General features: G+C 67.8%; 2 protein-coding genes across 18 annotated transcripts in view; one reads left to right on the forward strand and one right to left on the reverse strand.

Annotated features, from left to right (window-relative positions):
* The window catches only part of LOC112934566 (receptor-type tyrosine-protein phosphatase V-like), a 38,197-nt gene that overhangs the window by 4,830 nt on the left and 13,631 nt on the right, over positions 1–19,736 (forward strand). For 13 of the 15 annotated variants that reach the window (XR_011996430.1, XR_011996428.1, XR_011996429.1 and 10 more), the window contains exons 2-6: positions 16,922–16,961; positions 17,536–17,805; positions 17,991–18,254; positions 19,032–19,286; positions 19,371–19,631. Coding sequence is in view for 12 of the 15 variants with exons in the window: in XM_072733499.1 (XP_072589600.1) it covers positions 16,922–16,961; positions 17,536–17,805; positions 17,991–18,254; positions 19,032–19,286; positions 19,371–19,631 (1,090 nt within the window). In the remaining 3 variants the exon portion in view is untranslated. Of the gene's footprint in view, positions 1–16,382; positions 16,648–16,921; positions 16,962–17,535; positions 17,806–17,990; positions 18,255–19,031; positions 19,287–19,370; positions 19,632–19,736 lie in introns of those variants that run through there. The other 2 variants (XM_072733498.1, XM_072733494.1) reach the window with 2 other exon arrangements.
* On the reverse strand, positions 706–11,148 carry PTPN7 (protein tyrosine phosphatase non-receptor type 7). 3 transcript variants are annotated; one of them, XM_072733488.1, is made up of 11 exons: positions 11,019–11,126; positions 10,080–10,327; positions 9,821–9,989; positions 9,203–9,386; positions 8,837–8,921; positions 7,764–7,840; positions 6,584–6,721; positions 6,138–6,248; positions 5,116–5,273; positions 3,768–3,881; positions 706–2,436 (listed from the first exon to the last, which is right to left on the reverse strand). In XM_072733488.1, the coding sequence occupies exons 3-11, from the start codon at positions 9,937–9,939 to the stop codon at positions 2,343–2,345; spliced, it is 1,080 nt and encodes a 359-aa protein (XP_072589589.1). In that variant the 5' UTR covers positions 9,940–9,989; positions 10,080–10,327; positions 11,019–11,126; the 3' UTR covers positions 706–2,342. The 3 variants fall into 3 exon arrangements, with proteins under 3 accessions (XP_072589589.1, XP_072589588.1, XP_025873750.2); XM_072733487.1 differs by lacking the exon at positions 10,080–10,327 and having other exon boundaries at positions 11,019–11,148; XM_026017965.2 differs by having other exon boundaries at positions 9,821–10,327; positions 11,019–11,080.

Below are 19,736 nucleotides of genomic sequence, written 5' to 3' on the forward strand. Positions count from 1 at the left end.
CCTCCGCTGCTGGCCTGGGCAGCCCCCGCCCCACGTGGAACAGCTGCGGGCTGGGCCGGGGCCACTGTCATAATCCGTAGATAAACCCCTGCGGGGGGGGGGGGGGGTTCCAGGGAGGAAGACGGGCGGTGCTCGGAAAAGTTGGCCTGTTTCGGTGAAAACCAAAGTTTTCTCCCAAAGGAGAGCCCACGGCGGGAGGCACAGGGCGGGCCAGGATGCTGCGGCCTCCAGGGGATGCGGCTGCAGGGCCCGCTGAGCCCCCCAGCTGGCTGCTCCTCCCAGGCCCCAGGGCAGTGCCCACCCAGGCCGGGCACTCCTTAGTATCTGGTTTTTCAGATGTGCTCACGGGTGGGCGTCCCACCTGAACCCTATGTGTCGGGCCTACCCAAGGAGAGCCCGGATGACCAGTGGCCCCTATGTGTCGGGCCTACCCAAGGAGAGCCCGGATGACCAGTGGCCAGAGTGGAGGGATCCCAAACTATCATCCTTCCAGCTACTGCCTCTTCTAGGTCCCGACCTAGCTCCAAGGCACCCCTCTGCCCCACTTCCTAAACTGACTGTAGTGTCACTATGCCGGGCCTCAAGAACTTCCAGAAACGTGCATGCCCTGGGGTAAGGGTCTGGAGCTCACTCTTGGTCTGTGGCGTCTTACTCTGTTGCTGTGAAGAGGCTCGCGGGCTTGAGAAAAAGATGGGAAGAAACGAATCAGTCATCCAAAAAAGCCTTTATTCTTCTACTCGGTCCCTTCTCCAGAGCTTGTACTAAGTTCTAGAAGGGGTAGGGGCAGCGCGCCAGGGAGGGGAGCCTGCGGGCCCACGCTCACGCCTCTGTTTCCCTCCCTGCCCGGTCTGAGCTGGGCAGGCTCAGGCACTTGAGAGCTCCTGCCCCGCTCTCCGGGCGGGCACAGCCTGTGGGCGCCTCCCATCGGGCGCAGGGAAGGTTGGGGGGCCGGGGAGCCGGCTCCAGGGCTGCAAGGAAGGAGAGACTCCGTTGTGAGACCAAGCAGAAGCATGAAGAAACTGAACCTCAGTGTCCACACTGCACGCTCTTCGGAAGGGGCGTCATGCACGAGGAGACCCCGCTGTTCTCCAGGGTCCAGCTCCTTGGGGGGCTCCGGAACCGGCATCAGCAAAGGCAGCCCCTGGGGGCGGAGCACCCGGAGGGTGGCGCCTTCCTTCACCCCCAGGAGCAGCGCGCCTTGGATTCGAGGATGAAGGACCGGAGGTCTCCCTGGGGCGAGCCGGTGAGCCCTGAGATCAGTGGGGGGGGCCCTGGAAACTGCTGATACTGAGACGCCGAAGGGCGTTGGCTCTCTGAGATAGACTCGGAGGGATCCCACGTTAGCCTGAGGCCCCAGGTCCGCGGGGAGCGCTTTCACCCCGACTTGCTGTGGAAACAGCCAGGCTCTCCAGGCGCACTCTGCGAAGGCAGGGGCCGGGCAGGGGCCGGGCAGGGGCGGGCGCTGGCTCTCTAAGATCAGGCCAAGCCTTTGTTTCGCCCTCTCTCCTCATTCCTTTGTACCTCCTGCTCCCGAGGGCTCTCCTGAGGTCGCGGAAGGAAGCACGAAGATGCGGGGCCCTCCCACGGAGCAGCTGGGGTGAGCGGCTGGCAATTCCGGAGGCAAGGACCCCGCTGGACTTCTGAGGGGTCCCCACGCCTCCCCTCTTCCAGAGGATCCGACTGCCTGGCCTGGTCAGCCCTGGAGCCTGATCCCAGGACTCCAGTGTGGGCACAGGGGCGCTCTGGAGCCTTGTTGCCCTTCGGTGGGCGGTATCCAGCCCTCGCAGGTGTGGGGTGAGGAGACAGTCCCTGCGGGGATGCTGGGAACGTGGCCACGGTCAGGACCAGGCTTCTCCGGCATCCGGCCTGTGCTTGGGCAGGGCCAGGCAGCCGATGGTCTTGGGTCACTGTCTCGCCGGCCCTAGGACGGGGGCACAGCTGGCGCGGCTCCTGGGAGCTTCTCCCATTGCTTTCGCCATGGCAGGGAGGCACCTAATGTCCACGTCCCAGAGATGAAGCTCGCGGAGCGCTGTGGGCAGGACCTGGACACCTGGGCTCCTTTGTCAGCTGTCCTAAATGCTGGCTCCTCGCTCGAAGCCCAGAGGGACATGGGAGGTCCCCCAAGCGTCCGTTTGGGGACACTAGCGGAAGCAGAAGGGCGGCCCTGCTAAAGCCCTGAGTCTGCTGCAGCCTCCTGTGGCCGCGCGAGTCCACTGAGGGGGGCAGCCCTCCCCACGCCCCTCCAAGGGGTCCCTCAGGTCACGAGGCCCACGTTCCCAGCCCCCCCACCCCATCCAGGCCTGGGGGAATTTGGCCCCTGGGCTGGTGGAGGGCACCCGGAGTCAGGGGCAGGGCCCCTCCGGCAGCTGGGCCGCATACAGGGCCAGGGTGTGGTGCAGGAACTGGTACTGCTCCGTGGTCTGGATCATCCCGCCCCTGTATGGGAAGCACGTAGACGGGGAGCGGGGAGGGTGGGGTCAGGCCTCAGAGCCCTGCAGGGGGTCCTCCCAGAGAACTGTCAGCCACTTCCCACCTTCATCCTCTGAGCTTCCTACGCCCTCCGGCTGCCCCTCACTCCTTCCCTACAAGGAAGGCCCCTCTGCCCCATAGTCAGGGCGACTCATACTGAGACTTGTTCTTCTCTGACCCATCGGCTCCTAGGGCAGGACCAGGCCTCGAATTTTCCCAAACCTCAAAGTTTCCCCCTCCCCATCTAAAAGCAAGCATAACCATTCCATATATCTGTAGAGTAGGCTCCTATATTCGAGAAAAGTGAGTTAACTCTTACACCAGCTCTCCGGGGGAAGGAGCCATTATTTCTCCCCAGATAAAGAAATGGGGCCTAGAGAAATACCGAGACAGCTCGGTAGGTGCAAGTCAGAAGGTGCACCCTGGTTCCCGTGTCCAGGTCCAGGGCCTTCCGTGCATTATCTAGAACCAACCGTACCCTGTTCTTCCACCTTCCCCTCAGTAGGGAATTTGGAAACAAAACCCAAACAGATTTGTGCTCAGATATCCACAGAGTGGCGTATTTAATTCTCAGCCTGCAAAGCTAAAATTCTAGTCTTTCCTGGGCGCTAGCTGCAAAAGAAACAGATCTTTAAGCCAAGAGTCCTTTCTTCCTCAAGGGAAGGGCCCGATGGCGATGTGCCTGCAAGTTCTCTGGTGCCCAGAAAGCACCGATGCCAGTCCTCAGGTTGTGGGTCCCGCCCACCTCCACAGGCCCGTCCACCCACCTGTCCACCTCCTCAGACCCACCCGTGCACCTATCCCCCTCTGCAGGCCCATCCTCTCCACCCATCACCTCCGCAGGCCCATCCCGTCCACCCGTCTACCTCCTCAGACCCACCCGTGCACCTGTCGCCCTCTGCAGGCCCATCCTCTCCACCCATCACCTCCGCAGGCCCATCCCGTCCACCCGTCCACCTCCTCAGACCCACCTGTGCACCTATCCCCCTCCGCAGGCCCATCCTATCCACCCATCACCTCTGCAGGCCCATCCTATCCACCCATCACCTCCGCAGGCCCATCCCGTCCACCTGTCCACCTCCTCAGACCCACCCGTGCATCCGTCCACCTCTGCAGGCCCATCCCATCCACCCATCACCTCCACAGGCCCATCCCATCCACCCGTCCACCTCCGCAGGCCCATCCCATCCACCCATCACCTCCGCAGGCCCATCCCATCCACCCGTCCACCTCCGCAGGCCCATCCCGTCCACCTGTCCCCCTCCACAGGCCCATCCCGTCCACCTCCGCGGACCCACCTGTCCAGCCGCAGTTGGCACACGATGCCCAGAATGTCCACTTCCCCTCGGGCCTTCAGCTGTTGGCAGCCAATGCGGGTGGCGATGAAGCAGCCAGTCCGGCCAATCCCTGCACTGGACACGGCCGGGAGGGGGTGGGAGGTTACGGGGCCCAGGGAACATGGCCCCAGGCCCCAAACTACGGAGAAGCAGGGGGAACTTAGGGCGCTTGCTTTGGGGGTGGAGGCCTGGGGATGGAGGAAGCTGGCGGGACTGTCGCGGGTGGGAGCTGGCGCTGGAGGAGGTTACGTGTCCCTAACCCTGTCCCAGGGCAGCGGCCATCCCTGTGACGCTCGGATGACCGTCTCCTGCTTAGCAGCGGGCAGTGCTTCCAGCTTGGGGCCCCCCGGGCCTGCTGAGCCCCCACCCCGCCCTCTCCAGCCGTGAGGCCCCCCCCACAGCTGCCCACGCGCAGGGGCCTTCCCACAGCTGCCCCCCACGCTGCTGTCTCGCTCTCTATTTCAAGACCTTCCAGCGCCCCCTTCTTTGGGGAGACTTCTTGTCTGAACCCCGACGGAGGCGGCCTGTGGGGAGGGGGCCCGTGAGTCCCTCTGCCTGTGCTTGTGCCCGTGCTCTGCTCTGGAATGGTGTCCTTGTGGGAAGCGCGTGCCCGTTGCCCCCTCCGTCCCACTCGGCTTCTCACTCTGCAGCCTAGTATTCCTCTGGCTAAATCCAAGTTTCTTAGCCAGTCCCAGGAGGAGTCTTGTCACGGGCCTTCCGGAGTGACTCTTAGCTCTCTCCTCGCCTCCCCCACGTGACCCCCAGGCGCCCCATGTCACTCTACTCCAGCAATGCGTCCGTTCAAAAATTCTGTCGAGGGGCCTTTGCACATGCTGTTCCATCAGTCGGGAGCGCCTCCCCTTTGCACGCCTCACTTGGCTACTTCACCTCTCGGGCTTTCACTTAGTTTAAACGTCCTTCCTCCTGGAAAAACTTCCCTGGCCCAAGTCTGGGATGTGCGACTTGGTCCTGTGCTCCCCGGCACCGCCGCACAGCCCTCGTCACCCTGTGTTGCGCTTCGTCCTTCGATGTGCATCCTTCCTGGGGCCGTAAGCCAAGCTGTCTCCTCAGCAGCAGGGGCCATGACCCCCGCCCCCAGCCGACGGGGAAGTTCCCTGATAGTGTCCGCTCTCTGGCCTGTGCCCCAGTGTCCGGCCCAGGTGGCCAGGCCCTGCCTGGAGGAGAGGATGAGCACGTGGCGCTTGCTGGCGGCCTAGAGAGCCCTTCCTGGGAGAGCTGGGCCTGCCCGACGCTGTCCTTCTTGGGCCCCTCCGGGGACAGATCCAAGGCAAGGGCGGGGGCCACGTACCTGCAGTGGACCACGATGGGGCCGGTGCTGGCAGCTGCCTCTGGGCTGTCCTCCACCTCGGCCACCAGGCGCAGCAGGGGCCCCGCTGACTCCGGGGTCTGGTGGTCAGGCCAGGCGGAGAAGAGGACGTGCTTCACTGGCCGGGTCTCCTCCTGGTGCTGTCACGGGGACAGGCATGAGGCCCGGGTCAGGCTGGGGCACCGCCAGCCTTCTCCTCTGGTGCCAGAGGTGGGCGAGGGCCAGAATCACCCCATGGACCGAGCGGGCGGGATCGGGCCTCCCCTCTGCTCCCCGAGCCCCACCACTCCCTGTGCCGACGCGCCCGGAGGAGGGTGCCCACCGACCAGGAGGGCCCAGGTTCAAGCCCCGGCTCTGCTCTAACCAGCACGTGACTCTGGGCACGTCCCTTAAGCTCATTCCTTTTGCTCAGGGAAAGGAGGCAGTGGGACCGTGTAGGTTCACTTCTCTGGACGCCTGGGGATAATGGACTGATAGAGGAATGCTTGGAAAAGTATGAAGCTCCAGGTGCTGATAGAAGGCGCTTCCCAGCCCTTGGCGGGTGTCACCATGCATCTCCCGCCCTGGCTCCTCCAGCAGGACTCCGGGACCCCACCTCTCCTTTCCCGGGCCTCCTGGTGGCTCCTGTGGGTTCGCTGGCTCTGCCCTGACACTAGGGCACTACCTATGCTTCTCTTTCTTCTATGCCTCAAGCTCTTCTTTTACTTTCTAAAAGATTTTATTTATTTATTTATTCCTGAGAGACAGAGAGAGAGGCAGAGACACAGGCAGAGGGAGAAGCAGGCTCCAGGCAGGGAGCCCGATGTGGGACTCGATCCCGGGACCCGGGGTCACAGCCTGGGCCGGAGGCAGACCCCCACCGCTGAGGCCTCCCCCCCGTGCCCCTCAAGCTCCTCATTCAGATGCGTGTTCGAGAAGGTTTGGAGGTGCGAAGCCCTGGCTCCCCGTGAAGGGTGGGCCTGAGTTTCCGGGTGGAGGTCGGGGGCGGCCGGGCCTCCCTGTACCTGGATGCTGAGCTGCCGCACAGTGTACTCTGGACATTCTTTGGTGTCTTGGATGCGGATCCGGAAGGGTCCATAGGTCTCCTCTTCCGTGGGCCAGTAGTGGACGCATTTCTAGGAGGGAGGGGGCTGGGAGTCAGAGGGGGAGTGTCTATCAGTGGAGCAGGGCCAGGACGCCAGAAAGGGGAGTGGGCCCCCTCCTACCCACTGGGGGGCTATGGGCGGCCTGGGTCGGCCCTGGGGCAGGGGGGCTCCTGGAGCTTGGCACCTGCTCGCTCCTCCCCGCCCTGCCTCTGACACTCAGAACTTTCCTGAGAGGCGCAGACCGAGGAGGGGGCGGGGGCGGGGGGGGGGCCTAGTGCTGAGCTACCCCCTAGGGGGTAGGGGCCCGTGAGGTGCGGGAGGGGGCAGCTGGGAGGCTCCCTAGGGACTGCGGCGCCACCTCCTACCTCCTTGCCCTCCCGGAGCTGAGTGAGCATGACGATGAGTGACACTTCCTCCTGCCACACCATCTCCCAGAAGTCCGACACCGTGTTGGGCATGGGGCCCTGGGTGGCAATGTAGACCTTCTCCTGCCCGTCATAGCCCTGGGGGGCGGTGTGGAAAGGAAGGGCGGGAAGCAGTGAGAGAGGGCCGGGCAGTGGGGGGGGGACCCCGGACCCTGCAGGTCCTGGGATCAGGCCGCCCCATGCGGGCTCCGGGCGGAGGAGCGCGGGCTCCGACCACCGCTCTGCCCCCCGCTCTGCCGCGGGAAGCGGGGTGCCCGGCCTCCGGAAGCCTCGGCTTCCTCCTCTGGGAAGTGGGCTCGGATCTGGCGTGCGGGAAGCGGTACAGATCCGATTCCAGAAAGTGCACGGAGAGGCCGGCGCCTGTCCCGTCCTTTGGTCCTTTGTGGGGTGCGTCCCCTGCCTCCCCGCGGCCTTCTACCCGCACAAAAGAAGAAAACCTCGTTCAGCCCTTGGTGGAGGGACCGGCTGGCCATCCCGCCTCACTTTTACATATTTAGTAGCAAGATGCACTCGGGGCTGCGGCCCCTTCCTGAGCCCTCGGAGCCTCAGCTCCTCCACATGAGGAAGCCCAGAGAGATGCTGCTCGCCCCGTTTCTGCAGCTCTGCTCGTGGGAGGTCTCCTTCGGCCCCGGAGGCTCACCACGTCCTGCCGGGACCGCCGTCCTCGCCGCCCCGGGCCACTAGGGGCGCTGCCTGGAGCTACTTAGGGCCCCGCAGAGGCGGGGAACCTGGGTAGGGAGCCACCGCCCCCTGGTCCCTACACTGATGTTAAACCATCTCCGCGAAGGAGAGAGAGAGAGGACACAGCTAAGAGCTCCTTTGTGTGCAGGACCTTCCAGGCTGAGCCCCGGGATGCGGGGGGGGGGGTGGGCAACGGTGCGACTTGCTCCCTGGGTGCAGGGCGGGTGGGGATGAAGGGCCCCGGCCTGGTATCATCCCAACGTAACATCTGCTCTGTGCTCTGGCTGGTGGCCGGGGCCCCTTCGGGGTCTGCCCCAGCTTGGCGGGGCCGGGCAGCGGTGACTGGAACGGGACCCACAGCTGGGAGCCGTTCTCTGGGGACAGATGTCCTCAAATACACCCTGCTCCCCGCGGGGCAGCGGCGGCCAAGGCCACTCACTCGGATGTAGTTGGCGTTGATGTAGTCTCCGTCCTCTTGGCTCTGTGCCCGGCCCAGGCAGACGCGGCTCTGGGGATCTGGGAAGTAAAGATCAGCAGAGGTCAGAGGTCAAAAGGGGACCGGCTAACGCTCGCTCCCACGGGGTCAGGAAGAGGTGAGTCCCCGCGCTCGTCACAGCGAGTCCGGGATAGCAGGTGGCCACGGACCCACTAAATTACTTCGTGTGCAGACAATAGGAGCCGCAGGAGGCCTCTGAGCAGCAGAGGGACGTGAGCAAAGGACCTCCCGGGGCGGGTTGACCTGGCGGGTTGACCCGGTGGGGCCATAGGGGACGGACTGTGGGAGAAAGGGTTTGGAGCAGCAGGGGCTCGTGGGCGGTCGGTGGGACACTCCAGCCCGGAGGTGGGCAGGGGCGGGACTGTGCCAACGGGGACGGGGCAGGGGCAGGACTGTGCCAACGGGGACAGAGAAAGACGTCGCGGAGAAAGCGTCTTCTCTGGGGATGAGGACGAGTGACTTGCTAAACTCGCACGGTGGTGACGAGGCGCCAGGACTCGGGCTGCACTGGGCCTGCCCGGCTCTGCCTGGAGCGGGAGGGCTGTCCCCACGCGAGTCCCAGCAGGGACGGAGGCCGGGCTCGTGAGCAGAGGAGACCGGCTCCCCCAGGGCTGGCCTGGTTCTGGACGGGCCCTGCAGGCGGGGGCGGGGCGGGGGGCCTCCCCTCCGTCTTTGACTTGGGCCGGGACGAGGGCCGCTCCCTCCGGCTCCCTGGGCTGAGTGTTGACCCACCAGGCGGGCAGGGGCAGGGGCAGGGCGGGGGCAGGGGCGGGGCGGCCTCCCGGCTGGGAGTTGCTGGAGGTGGGCGGGCGGCGGCGGGAGTCAGTCTCCCGGGGTCTGGTGCTTGCTTCTGTGCGGGGCCTGGGCCTTTAGGGCCTGCAGGGTCAGCCCCTCAGAGCCCCGGACTCCCATCCCCAAACCTGCCGCTGCTCCCGCAGACAGACGCGCCCGTCCCTGTGCCCTGGCTGGGGCCGCGCCTGTCGCCCTCCCACCGTCCAGCCCAGGGACGGCCTTACTCGGCAGGATGGTCTTGTAGCGGTCCTTGGAGGCGTGGCCAGGGATGTCCAGGTCTTCAGAGTTGACGAAGTTCGAGGGGATCTTCTGGCAGAGGGAAGAGATGAGTGAATACCGACCCCCGTGCCCGCCTGCCCCCGCCCCCCGTCCTTGTGTCCACAGGGGCTGATCCTGGCAATTCCCTCCCGGCCTCCGCGGGTCTGCAGGGGTGCAGTGCAGAGGGCCCCCACGGGTGGTTTTCTCCCTCGTGGGTTCTCCTTCCAGAGGCCCGAAGAGGAGCCGTACCCGGTGCCCGAGACACTACGGTGCCCGCTGGCTGGCTGTGCTTCGGAGGTGCACGGGGCCGCGGGGGGACCCCAAGTTCTTACCAGGAATTCCTCCTCCAGCTGTTTGGGGCTGGGCGGCTGGTGCTGCAGGGCCCAGCGGGTGAGGGGGTGTCCAGCCGTGCGCAGAAAGTGCAGGGTGACCTCCCGGGGCGTGTTCACTGAGCAAATGGGCTCCACGGCCCCCAGGGACCGCACATCCAGCATCAAAGCGACATTGGAGCCCCGCCTGCGGGCACGACAACACCACTGGCTGCTGCTTTTTGCTGTTGCTGGTTCAGGGCACGTCTGAGGAGGCTGCTCCTGGTCTTCCCCTGGGCGGAGGCCTGGTGGGTTCGAGGGCTCAGGCCCCGCCGCGTTCCCTCCTCTCGTCCCCTCGACGATGACGCTCCAGCTGCCCGCCTGCGCCCCTCCTGCCACACCCAGAGCGCGGAGGAGCCCAGACCCAACACAGCCCTGCTCCAGGGTTGGGGAGCAGCCCAAGGAGGTGGGAAACTTTATCCCGACCATCAGTGCATGCAAATGACATGCAAATGAGCACATCTGGGTTCCCTTCCAGGTTGGAGCCCTCGGCCCTCGGCCTCGGAGCTGTAGGGGCAGGCAGAGGGCAGCGCGCAGGGTCTCAGGGCTGGGACGCCCCCCGCCCCCCAGGAAAGGCCTCACCTCTCCTGCAGCCGCACGTGCTTCTTGGCCGGAGCTTTGCTGGGTGGCGGCTGGGTCATGGCCGCCAAAGACCAGGTCGGCGGCCGTGCTCTTGAGCACCCCCCCCAGTCCTGGACCATGCTGGGCTGGGTGCTGGCCTGGGGGAGGCTCACGCAGCCATGAGGTTCACCTGAAAGACAGGGCCCTCGGCAGCTGACCCAGGCCTCTCTGCCCGCCTGAGAGGCGCCCAAGCCCAGGCCCGCCGCCTGCTTTCTGGCACCTCCGCTCTCAGGTGTTGTCCCTTCTCCGCGCAGAGCTGTCGTTTTCGCGGCAAGAAGGCCGGGGTCCCTACGAGGGGGGACCCAGGGCGGTGGGGCGGGACCCGACGAGGTATGGAGCTTGTGCGGGGAGGCGAGGTCAGGAAGGGCTCCAGGCGGAGGGGGGGGCAGAGGCTGCCCGAGGCGGAGCACAGGGGGCCTGCGCGGGCCCAGGTAAGGAAGGCGAGGGAGGAAACAGGAGCCGCGCGTTCTGCGTGGAAGGGAGAGAGAAAGCTCACGGAAGCCACCGCCAGGCCGGGCCCGCTCCGAGATGAGAGGTCTGAGGCCTCTCGCGGCGGCAGCAGCGGAGCCAGCTGGGGACCCTCGGGGACCCTGTCCTCGCTGCGGGCGGGCCCAAGGTCATTCTGGCTTCTGGGGTCTCTGTCCAGGGAGGTAGACTGGGGGTGTTTCCTTCCTCCCCGCCCATCCCCCCACCTCCCGCCTCTGTAACCGTCACAGGAAATGGCCTCACAAGCCCTTGAGCGGCAGCGCATGGTGAGGCGACAGCCGGGGGGACGGGGGGGCACGGAGGTGGTGGGCCCGTGTCCTCCTGGGGGACCGTCCCCACCTGCCAGAGCCAGGCCGCGGCGTCCAAGGGGTGGGGGCGGCGGCGGGGCCGGTAAGCCCCGAGGTGAGGGGACACCCCGGCCGTGCAGATGTGGGGGGAGCGAGAAGCTCGCACGAAGCAGGAAGGGGTGCTGGCCTCTGGTCCCCCTGCAGCGCCCTGGGGCTCCCTCCCCGCGCCCCTCGGGGCCGTCTGCTGGGGCAGCACCCATTCCGCGGCCACACAGCGCGGCACCCCACACAGCCTCGCTCCCACCCGCCCGGAGTGCCCCCCACCTCCCCGGGGTCACCACCACCCCAGGACCACGGGGCCCCTCCTCCCCCGGTCAGGGACTCACTGAGGCAGCCGTGGCCTCCAGGCCGCCTCTTGCCAGCTGTCTGTCTGTCTGTTGGTCGGTCTTTGAGGGCTGAGGACGCTTCAGGAAGCCAGCTTCCTCCCTCGCCCCTCCTCGCTGCCACCCACGCACACCCCAGCCGCCTGCTGCCCTCCTGCGCCTGCTGCCGCCACCAGGGGTCGGGTGCCTCTCGCCTGTGCCCCGGGGTGGGCTGCCCGGGTCCCTCGGGCCGGGGCGCGGGGAGGGAGGGGGCCAGACCATTCCCCGCCACCCTGGCTCCCCTCGCCCCCCGGCCTGCGTGCTCCCTGGACTGTTTGGCCTCTGGGCCCCGGTCACGTGCAGCGTCAGTCCACTGCCCCCAGCTCGCTGCTGGTTCTGGTCCCGCCGGCCCTGCCCGGACACTGCCCTGCTTCTGCCCCGGCGCCCTATGGTCCGGGGAGCCCTTGCCCCCTTCAAGCCCTGGAGTCAGGGGCCGGGGCACCTGCACAGGTGGCTGCGGGCGTGGGGCGGGCGGGAGGGAAGCAGGGGCAGAAAGGCCCAGGCCAGGCCAGAAGGGCCGTCCCTGGGACTCGAGCCGCAGCCCGGCTGTCAGCTACCTGTGGTGGCGATGGACCAGCAGGCCCGGGAGTGGGTGGTAGACACGGTTCGTAGGAGAGTCTGGGGGGCTCTCCCCCTGTCTCCCCCCCAGCCCCTCCAGTTCTCCCCAGCATCCGGACATCGGTTCAGCAGACTTACAGACAGTGGACAGTCTCTGGCCCTCACGGGGCGCGGCGGGTGGGGTGGGCGGGGGGCGGGGGACTCCCACGCCTTCTTCGCGTCTGGGGTCCCAGGAAGTGGCCTCCGCGCCCAGGACTCCAGCGCCCCCCTCCCCTGCCTCGCCTCGGCAGGCCCCTTGCTGGCCAGGTGCCCAGCGGGTCATGCTCACTGCGCGGCTCCTTCCACCTTGTAACACCGTGAACACCCTCCCGGTCCCGGCCCCAACACGCGCCATCCCCGTCCTCTCATGTCCTCCCACTTCTCTGATTCAGCTGTCAATGGTGACAGCAAAAAAGAAACCATTTTCAACAGGGGGTGGGCACACAGGAGGGGCGGTGGGGAGGGGGCTGGCCATTGGGGGGGGGACTTGGGGCGAAGCCCGGGATGACTCTGCGCAGCTCGAGAGGCCTTCCAGCGCCTGTCTGTGCTCCCGGGGGTGGGGATCGGGAGCCGGCCCCTTCCCGGCCCCTCCAGGGCTGGCTGGTCCCGGAGGCTTCTTCACTCTGGGGAGTGGGTGGCTTCCCCGAAAGGAGGAGCTGGAGCAGTAGCTGGCTCTGGTCCCCAGAACAGGGTGGAGGCGGGGGCAGGAGAGCCTGGGAATCCCTGGTCGACCTGCGGGAAGGGACCCGAGGTGGCTTCTGCCTCCACCGCTCCCCCAAACCCACCAGTGGGGCCCTGGGGATCAAAGAAGGGGGCAGGAGGGGATCAGAAAGAGGGCCAGCCCCGTTGGGCCAAGCTGCTGATGGTTATCGAGAACAGGAAGCTAGGATACCACAGGGGTGGGGAGGAGGAAGCCGCCCAGCCTTGCCCCCTGGCCGGCCCGTGCCTCCAGGTTCCCGCCAGGTTTCCCGGGTCTGAGCCCCACTGGCCGTGAGCACACCCTCTGCCCTCACAAGGGCCCGGCAGCAGGTTGAGGAGCTACACGCTGAGGGCAAGGAGGCCCGGAGCCAGGAGACGGGGAGGGGGGTGCAGGTGGGGGTGGGGGTGGGGGCAGCAGCGTTAGGCAAAACCCTGAGGATCTCTCAGTTCCCGTTGCGTGTGTCTGGGGTTGGGGGAACAGCCACTCCCCGCCTCCTGTCCCCCGCCTTCTGCTCAGAAGAGCCTGGACGTGCATGGAGGGCAGAGCGTGCCACCCGTGGGCCTGGTGCCCCCCGCAGGAGCTCCCCAGACCGGCCAGCCTGCTGGAATCGGGGCAGGCCCGGGGCTCCCTGGGAGTGGGGCACCCCAGGACCCCCTCATTCCTGGGGGGGAACTGCCCGGATCCCTCCAGTAGCTGGTTTGCCTTCCAGAGCTGGGATTTGGGCTCCAGCCACCCTGACTCCCAAGGAAGCCTCGCAACAGCGGGAAGGCGGGAAGACCCATGTGCGATGGGCAGACGGGCGGCTCCGCTGCTGGGACCCTGGGGCGCCCCTGCGCCGCCTGAGGCTCAGTGTCCGAGGCAGGCTCCTCCCCAGGCCGGTGATCGGGTCCTCTCTGGTGCTCGGGAGAAGCTGGCAGGGCCCAGAGACGCCCGTGTGGCCCGAGGGTCTCCAGTCCCGCAGACCCCTCCCCCCTGCCCCCCCCAGTCCCCAGATCCGGCCGCCGCCCCCAGCTGGCCGTGCCGCCGTCGGAAGCCCCGCGGAGGGGCCGCTGCGTCTGGAATTCCTGGCAGCGCCCAAGGAACAAGACGCCACCGCCAGCCCCAGAGGCAAGGGCTGCCACCCTGTGGGATCCCAAGGGGACGCTCCTGGGCTTGGGGTCCGCGGCTGGCGGCCAGGACTCCAGTGTCCTGCATCCTGCACGCGCCCCAGTCCTCCTTAGGCCTCTCCACCCCCTCCGGAGAAGCCTTAGGGTCGTAGGTGCCCCCACGTCACCCCAAACCCGGGCCAGCCAAGGCCTGCTGGCCAGCCCAGCGCTCCAGGCCCTGCTTGGCTCTGGCGGGGGGGGGGGGGCACTGAGACACAGTGAGCGAGGAGCCGGGGGGCCTCCCCCGCCGAAGCCGGGGGGCTTAGGGGACCCTGGGAGCAGGGCACAGCAGCCCTAGGAGGTGGGCCAGCGGCCGTCTGGCCGGGAGACGCCAGCCTGCCCTGGGGCCCTGCCTCGGAGCCGGCCATCCCGGAAGCTCACCTGCCCGACCCGGTTTCCCCGACACCTTTTGGGTACCTGCTGGCGAGGGGGACTTTCCCACACCCCACACCCCCGGCTGAGGACCGGGGACTCAGGTGGGCTGAGCACCTGGGGAGCCCGGGAGGAGCCCATTCTTGGCCAGCTGCTGGGGCTCAGGTCCCTCCAGGGGGACTGGAGGCCCGAACGGACCGCGGCCCGAGGGCCAGGGGGGTGGACATCTCTCCTACCACGTGGTCCACCCGTCCAGGACCCTCCTGTCTGTCTCCCCCTCTGCAATGCCCTTGGATGCCCCGTGTACACACGTGCCCACACGTGCTCGTGCATCCGGGTGGGTGTGTGCTCCCCCGCAGCGCCCGCCCGCAGGGTGTCCATCTGCCCGCGCCCATAGCCCCGCACGGCCCCCCAGCCCCCCAGGATCCCGGTCTACCCCACCCCCAGGGACCTTGCCCAGGGCGTGGGAGGAGGAGTGGGAGCCTCGCTGTCCCGCGTGTCCATCCGGCCCCTGTCTGCCGGCGACTATCCTCCCCTCGCGCGGGGGACCCTGGCTCCAGGCCAGGGACGGGAGGGGCCCGGAGGGAGCTGCGTGGGACGGCTGCGGGCAGACACTGCTGGCTGGCATTTGGGAATCGGGGTGCCCTGCCCTCTCCAGAAGGGATCGGTAGGTGCTCTGAGACTCAGGAGGACCCCGGGGCTTCTCTAGGGAGAGGATGTGGGTTTGTCTGTGGGAGTGGTTGCCGCGCAGGAGACACAGCCCTTGTGGTACTTTTTTCTTTCTTTCTTTTTTTTTTTTTTTTGCTGAATGGGGAGCCTGGGCTGGGGCGGCTGAGCTGTCTGTGGGATACGTCCACCCCCTCTGGGCCCCTCCTCCCTCAGCCGGGCAGGCCAGCGGCTGGCAGGGGCAGGCGTGCTCCTGTGGCCAGGTGTGGTCCTGCTTCCCCCGGACTGTCCGCAGCACCAGCTGGGGCGTCTGTGCTGCCCCCAGGCCCCCCACGGGAGCTCGCAGGCAGCGTGAGACCTGCCCCCCCACCTACACCCGGTGTGGCCACATCTCTGCGGAGGTTCTGAATCAGGATGTCTCCACCCCACGTCTCCTCTTTGCTGCTGCTGGAGACTGTGCTAGAAAGAGCGGAGGGGGTACCCCAGGCGCGGGGGGCGGGGCTGGCGGCAGGGGAGGAGGCTCCCGGCCTCCTGGCCACACTGGGGCCTCTCTCCCCGTTGCTCTCTGACCCCTGCTCCCCGCTGAAAGAACACACGTGTCCATGTACACACGCACGCAGCCTGGAAAACCTGATGAGTGTGCAGCGCCGTTTGCAGGCCCCTATCCCGAGGCCGGGTGGGTGGCTGGCTCTGAGGTGGGGGCCGGGTGCAGAGGGGGAAGGGCGGCGGCCGGGCTCTGGGTGTCCTCCTGCGGGCCCGAGTTCAGCTTTTTTTAAAAAATTTTTTTTTTTAATTTTTTTATTTTTTATTTATTTATGATAGTCAGAGAGAGAGAGAGAGAGAGGCAGAGACACAGGCAGAGGGAGAAGCAGGCTCCATGCACCGGGAGCCCGATGTGGGATTCGATCCCGGGTCTCCAGGATCACGCCCTGGGCCAAAGGCAGGCACCAAACCGCTGCGCCACCCAGGGATCCCCCGAGTTCAGCTTCTATCCCACCTGCTTTCTGCACCTGCCCCTCGCCACTTCCTGAGCGGGCGGGAGTCCTGGGCTCCTTCCCCAGGGCCCGAGCCCTTGCTTTCCCTCCTGCTCCCGCCCTTCCCTCGGGGTGGGGACACAGGGTGCGGGGCTCCAGGTGAGGAGCTGGCTCTAGGCCGGGGTCAAGCTGACCCACTTCTAGGCCAGGCCTCGGGGAGGCTCCCCTGCGCTTCACCTGCCTGCAGCCTGGTGGGGGCGGGGGGACAGGTGGGCACCGCTGACCTAGGTAGGGGAGGTGCGGACGGAAAGCCGCCGCCGCGAGACTTAGGTAGCTCCTCAGAGAGCTCCAGGCTGAGAGGACCCCAGTTAGGAGCAGGATTCGCCGTCTGGGGCCGGGCTCCCCCTCCGTGGAGCTCAGTGAGGATGTGGGAGCAGACGGGTCCCAGGGGCCAGGCGGGCTCTTCTAGACCTGTCATCGCGGTGGCTCACGGCCTTTAAAATGGGTCCCCCCAACACACACCCCACCCCACCCCGTCCACGAGGGCCTGGAGCCACGTGGGGGCACCGAGGGGGACGCGCTCCCAGTGGGCGCATCCGCTCAGCCCCACCCCCCACCCGTGCACACGTCCCCAGCCCTCGCCTCCCCGCTGGCCGCAGAGCCCCTGTGTCCGCCTGCTGATAGCACAGCCACACTCTGCTTCGGGGCCGGGGGTGGGGAGCCACTGCCTGTGCCCCGTGTGCCCGCTGGCAAGGCCACCTTGTCCTTGTCCTGGACTTTCCCCGGGCCTCCCTGGAACATTATCTGCTGGAGGAGGGGCGGGGCGGAGGGGGGTGTGCGGGGGCAGGGGAGGGAGAGGAGGGCTTCTCTGCAGCCTCACAGGTGCAGTCGGCTTCCACCCTCCGGCCCTGGGGGCGACTTGCTGCGGCAGAGGGCTTAGGGTCTGCGTCCAGAGACAGCCCCTTACTCTTGGGCCGCCTGCCGCCTGCGCCTGCTTCCACCCCTGCCCACCAGGCGGCAAGGGGAGGGTTGGGGGCCTGGCTCCGCCCCTGCTGCCTCCATCGTTCCCTTACAGCGTGGGGATGAGGTCCCCCGTCCTGTTTGCCGCCTTGCTCTGGCTCTGCGGTTTCCTGGCCAAGGTGCGGTGGGCCCTGGGGGCGGGGAGGCGGGGGGCTCCCTCCTCCGGGGCCTGTCCGGCTGTCTGCGGGGCCCCACCGCCGCCCTCCCCAGATGGCCTCCCCCTGCCCGGCTGCCTCCAAGCCTGGCTGTGCCTGGGAGGCTGCTCTGGGGCCTCTCTGGGGCAGTGCCAGGCCCAGGACGGCCGTCTCACTGATCCTGACCCTGTGGCCCACTGCCTTTCACGGAGGCCCAGACCCCACAGCCCCTGCCCATCTCCTCCCCCTCCTCCTGCAGGGAGACGCCCCGGCTGGGAGCCCAGACACACCAGGAGGAGGTAGGTGTCTCCACGGGGCGGGGGTCCGGGAGGTCCGGGGGCTCAGGGTTGATTTCTCCATGCCAGCTTTGGCCTCCCCTCCGGCCCTTTTTCCTGCCTTCCCTCCTGTAGAGGAGAGGGCACTGGGAGACTCTGCACCCCTTTCCCTGGAGGGAGGCCAGGGGAGGCCAACCAGCCTCTCTCTGAGCTGGGCAGCCCCGGGGCCAGACAAGTTCAGCCGTGCCCTCTGCCTCACCCGCGTCCCCCGGGCTGTAGAAGGGCAGCGCTCCGGCCCGCACCTACACAGCCCGCGCTCTGGGCCCCGGGCCTGGAAGTCACTCCCTGCTGGCGGGGACTGCCCTGCGGCCCTGCGGACAGAGCCCCGCTGTGTGGCCTGCGGGCTGGGGCCGGTGGTGCACGCACTGCCTGGGGGCCGAGTGGGAGGCGGCTGTCCCCGGGGGTGGCCAGGGACCAGGGAGCCCAGGAGGGCAGCTTCTCCGAGGACCACGCTGGGACGGCGCCGGTCTAGAGGCCCCGGGGGCCCCGGGGTGCGGCCCCTCTGGTCCCGACGTGCCGCTTCTCCCCACCTCCGCAGCCCCCGCCGCTGTCCGCGACCTGCGGCTCCGGAGCCCCGGGAGCCCGTCCAGCCTCGAGGCCTCGTGGGCTGCTGCCCCCGGGGAGCAGGGGGCCTGCCGCCTTCTCCTCTACCACCTGGAGTCCCAGACGCTGGTGCGCAACGTCTCCGTGCCACCGGGCTCCCTGTCCTACACTTTTAGGGACCTCCGGCCAGGCAGCGAGTATGTTCTGGAGGCCACCACCTGGGCCGGCGACCCCCGGGCCAAGAGCAGCGTCCGCCAGTGGACAGGTAAGGCGGGCGCTTGGCGAGGCCCAGACGGCAGCCGGTCTGGGAGCGGCGGGGACAGGCCAGAGCCGCACGGGCCGCCTTGGCCCAGCAGAGCCGGGCTTCTGCTCTCCTACCGCCAGGGCTGGCGCCGGCGCCCACCCCACGGCCCTTCGGGGCCTGACTCTGCTCTCCCCACCTTCTTCCAGCCCCCGTGTCCCCTCCCCAGCTGCTGCTGCGTGCCCTGGGCGCTGGCGCCCTGCACGCCTCCTGGAACCACTCGGCCGGGGCCGCCGGGCTCCTCCTGGTGCTCACAGACCTCTTGGGCGGCACCAACCTGACTGCAGCGGTCGGACGCGGGGTCTCCAGCCACACCTTCCTTCACCTCTCCCCGGGCACCCCCCACGAGCTGACGCTCTGCGCTGTGGCCGGGCCCTGGCGGGCAGTGGGGCCCCACGCCACCGAGTGGACCTGTGAGTGCTGGGGGCAGGGGGACCAGGACAGGCTCCCAGCTCTCCTCCGGCCGAGTGGGTGGGATACGTGGGGGGGCCCCTTGGGGATCCTGCGGGAAGGGGTGAGGCTGGGCCGGGAGCGGCCTCCCTTGCTGCCTGGTGGGGGGCCACCTGAAGAACCATGGTGGTGTGACATCACCATCACTCCCCGTGCCAGCCACGGTGCCAACGCGGTCCTGTCGCCCCCAGCGTGTGGTAGGGGGAAGGGAGCCGAGGTTCGGAGAGCAGGCGAAGGTCAAGCAGCTGGGGAGTGGCCTTGGGTGCCCGCGGAGCCCAGGCTGACGTCCCCATGTTGCTGCGAGAAGCGCCGTCTCGCCCCGGTCGAGGGAGCAGCAACCGCTCCGTGGAGCGGGTTCCAAACGTCACGGGTGCCCCTCCTGGCCGGGGCTCCGGGCAAACCGCTTACCTTCTCTGTTTGTTTCTGGTTCGGTAAAGGGGGCGGTGATGACTCAGTTGGCGGCCTTGAGGGGGGTACACACAAGCACAGTGGGGGGTGCTTAGGACCTGCTGGCGTGGCCACGCTCGGTCACCGGCGAGCTGTTACTCCTGTTACGCTGTCACAGCCGGATCCCAGAATTCACCCCGAATGGCGGGTGGCAGGGGGTGGCGGTGGGTGGCGGTGCCCGCCTCTGGCCATCGCGCGGCCTAGTGCATGGGGAGAGGACGGCGCGAGGAGGGCAGGCTGTCTCGCCCCCACCGGGTGGGTGCTCTGCACATATTTGCGCCCTGTCTCCCCAGATCCCTCTGCCCCTCTGGACCTGCTGCTCCTGCCTCGGCCCGCGGCGCTCTGGGCGAGCTGGAGGGCGGGGCCCGGTGCCCGGGACGGCTATCTGCTCAGGCTCAGTGGGCCGGCGGAGAGGAACAGCACGCGGGGCCCGGGAGCCCTCCGCGCCACGTTCCCGGGGCCCCTGCCCCCTGGACACTACACTCTGGAGCTCGGGGCTCTGGCTGGGCCCTATGACGCCTGGGCCCGGGCCAGCGCCTGGCTGCCTGGTGAGTCTGGGCTGCCGGGAATGGGAGGGGGCACCTGCCCGGGCACCTGCGCGGAGAAGCAGCCGCGTGCTCACTCCCCACAAGCTGCATCCTCTGCAGACTCTGCGGCCCAGCCCGCGCAGAGCAATGGGTCCGAGCTGCCGCTGGACGGGCTGGCGGCCCCTGCGGAGCCCGGCAGGCAGGCCCTGCTCTACACCGAGGGGGCCCCGGGCCTTCCTGGAAACATCTCTGTGCCACCTGCCACCGCGCTCGGCACCTCCGGGGGGCCAGCGCCTGGGGCCCACTCCTGGGTGGACATCGCCTCGTCTCTGAGAAACACTACCCGGAACCTCACAGACCACACGAGTGAGCGTCAGCCACCATGTCCCCTGACCCCGGGGTGGGACCCTGCGGCTGGGGGTGGGTGACCGGGGGAGGAGGGAAGCGGCCTCACAGGGCCACACTCCATGC

The sequence above is a fragment of the Vulpes vulpes genome, chromosome 13 (assembly GCF_048418805.1).
Source record: "Vulpes vulpes isolate BD-2025 chromosome 13, VulVul3, whole genome shotgun sequence".
In the NCBI taxonomy this organism is placed as follows: domain Eukaryota; kingdom Metazoa; phylum Chordata; class Mammalia; order Carnivora; family Canidae; genus Vulpes; species Vulpes vulpes.

Bases quoted from the DNA above. Each gene is read 5' to 3' on its own strand.
- PTPN7 (XM_072733487.1), bottom strand. From the start codon at position 9,939: ATGGTCCAGGACTGGGGGGGGTGCTCAAGAGCACGGCCGCCGACCTGG. The intron at 9,387-9,820 runs GTGAGGCCTTTC...TCGTGCCCGCAG, and splicing joins CACGTGCGGCTGCAGGAGAG to GCGGGGCTCCAATGTCGCTT. The intron at 2,437-3,767 runs GTGGGTCCGCGG...CTTCCCATACAG, and splicing joins TGCCAACTGCGGCTGGACAG to GGGCGGGATGATCCAGACCA.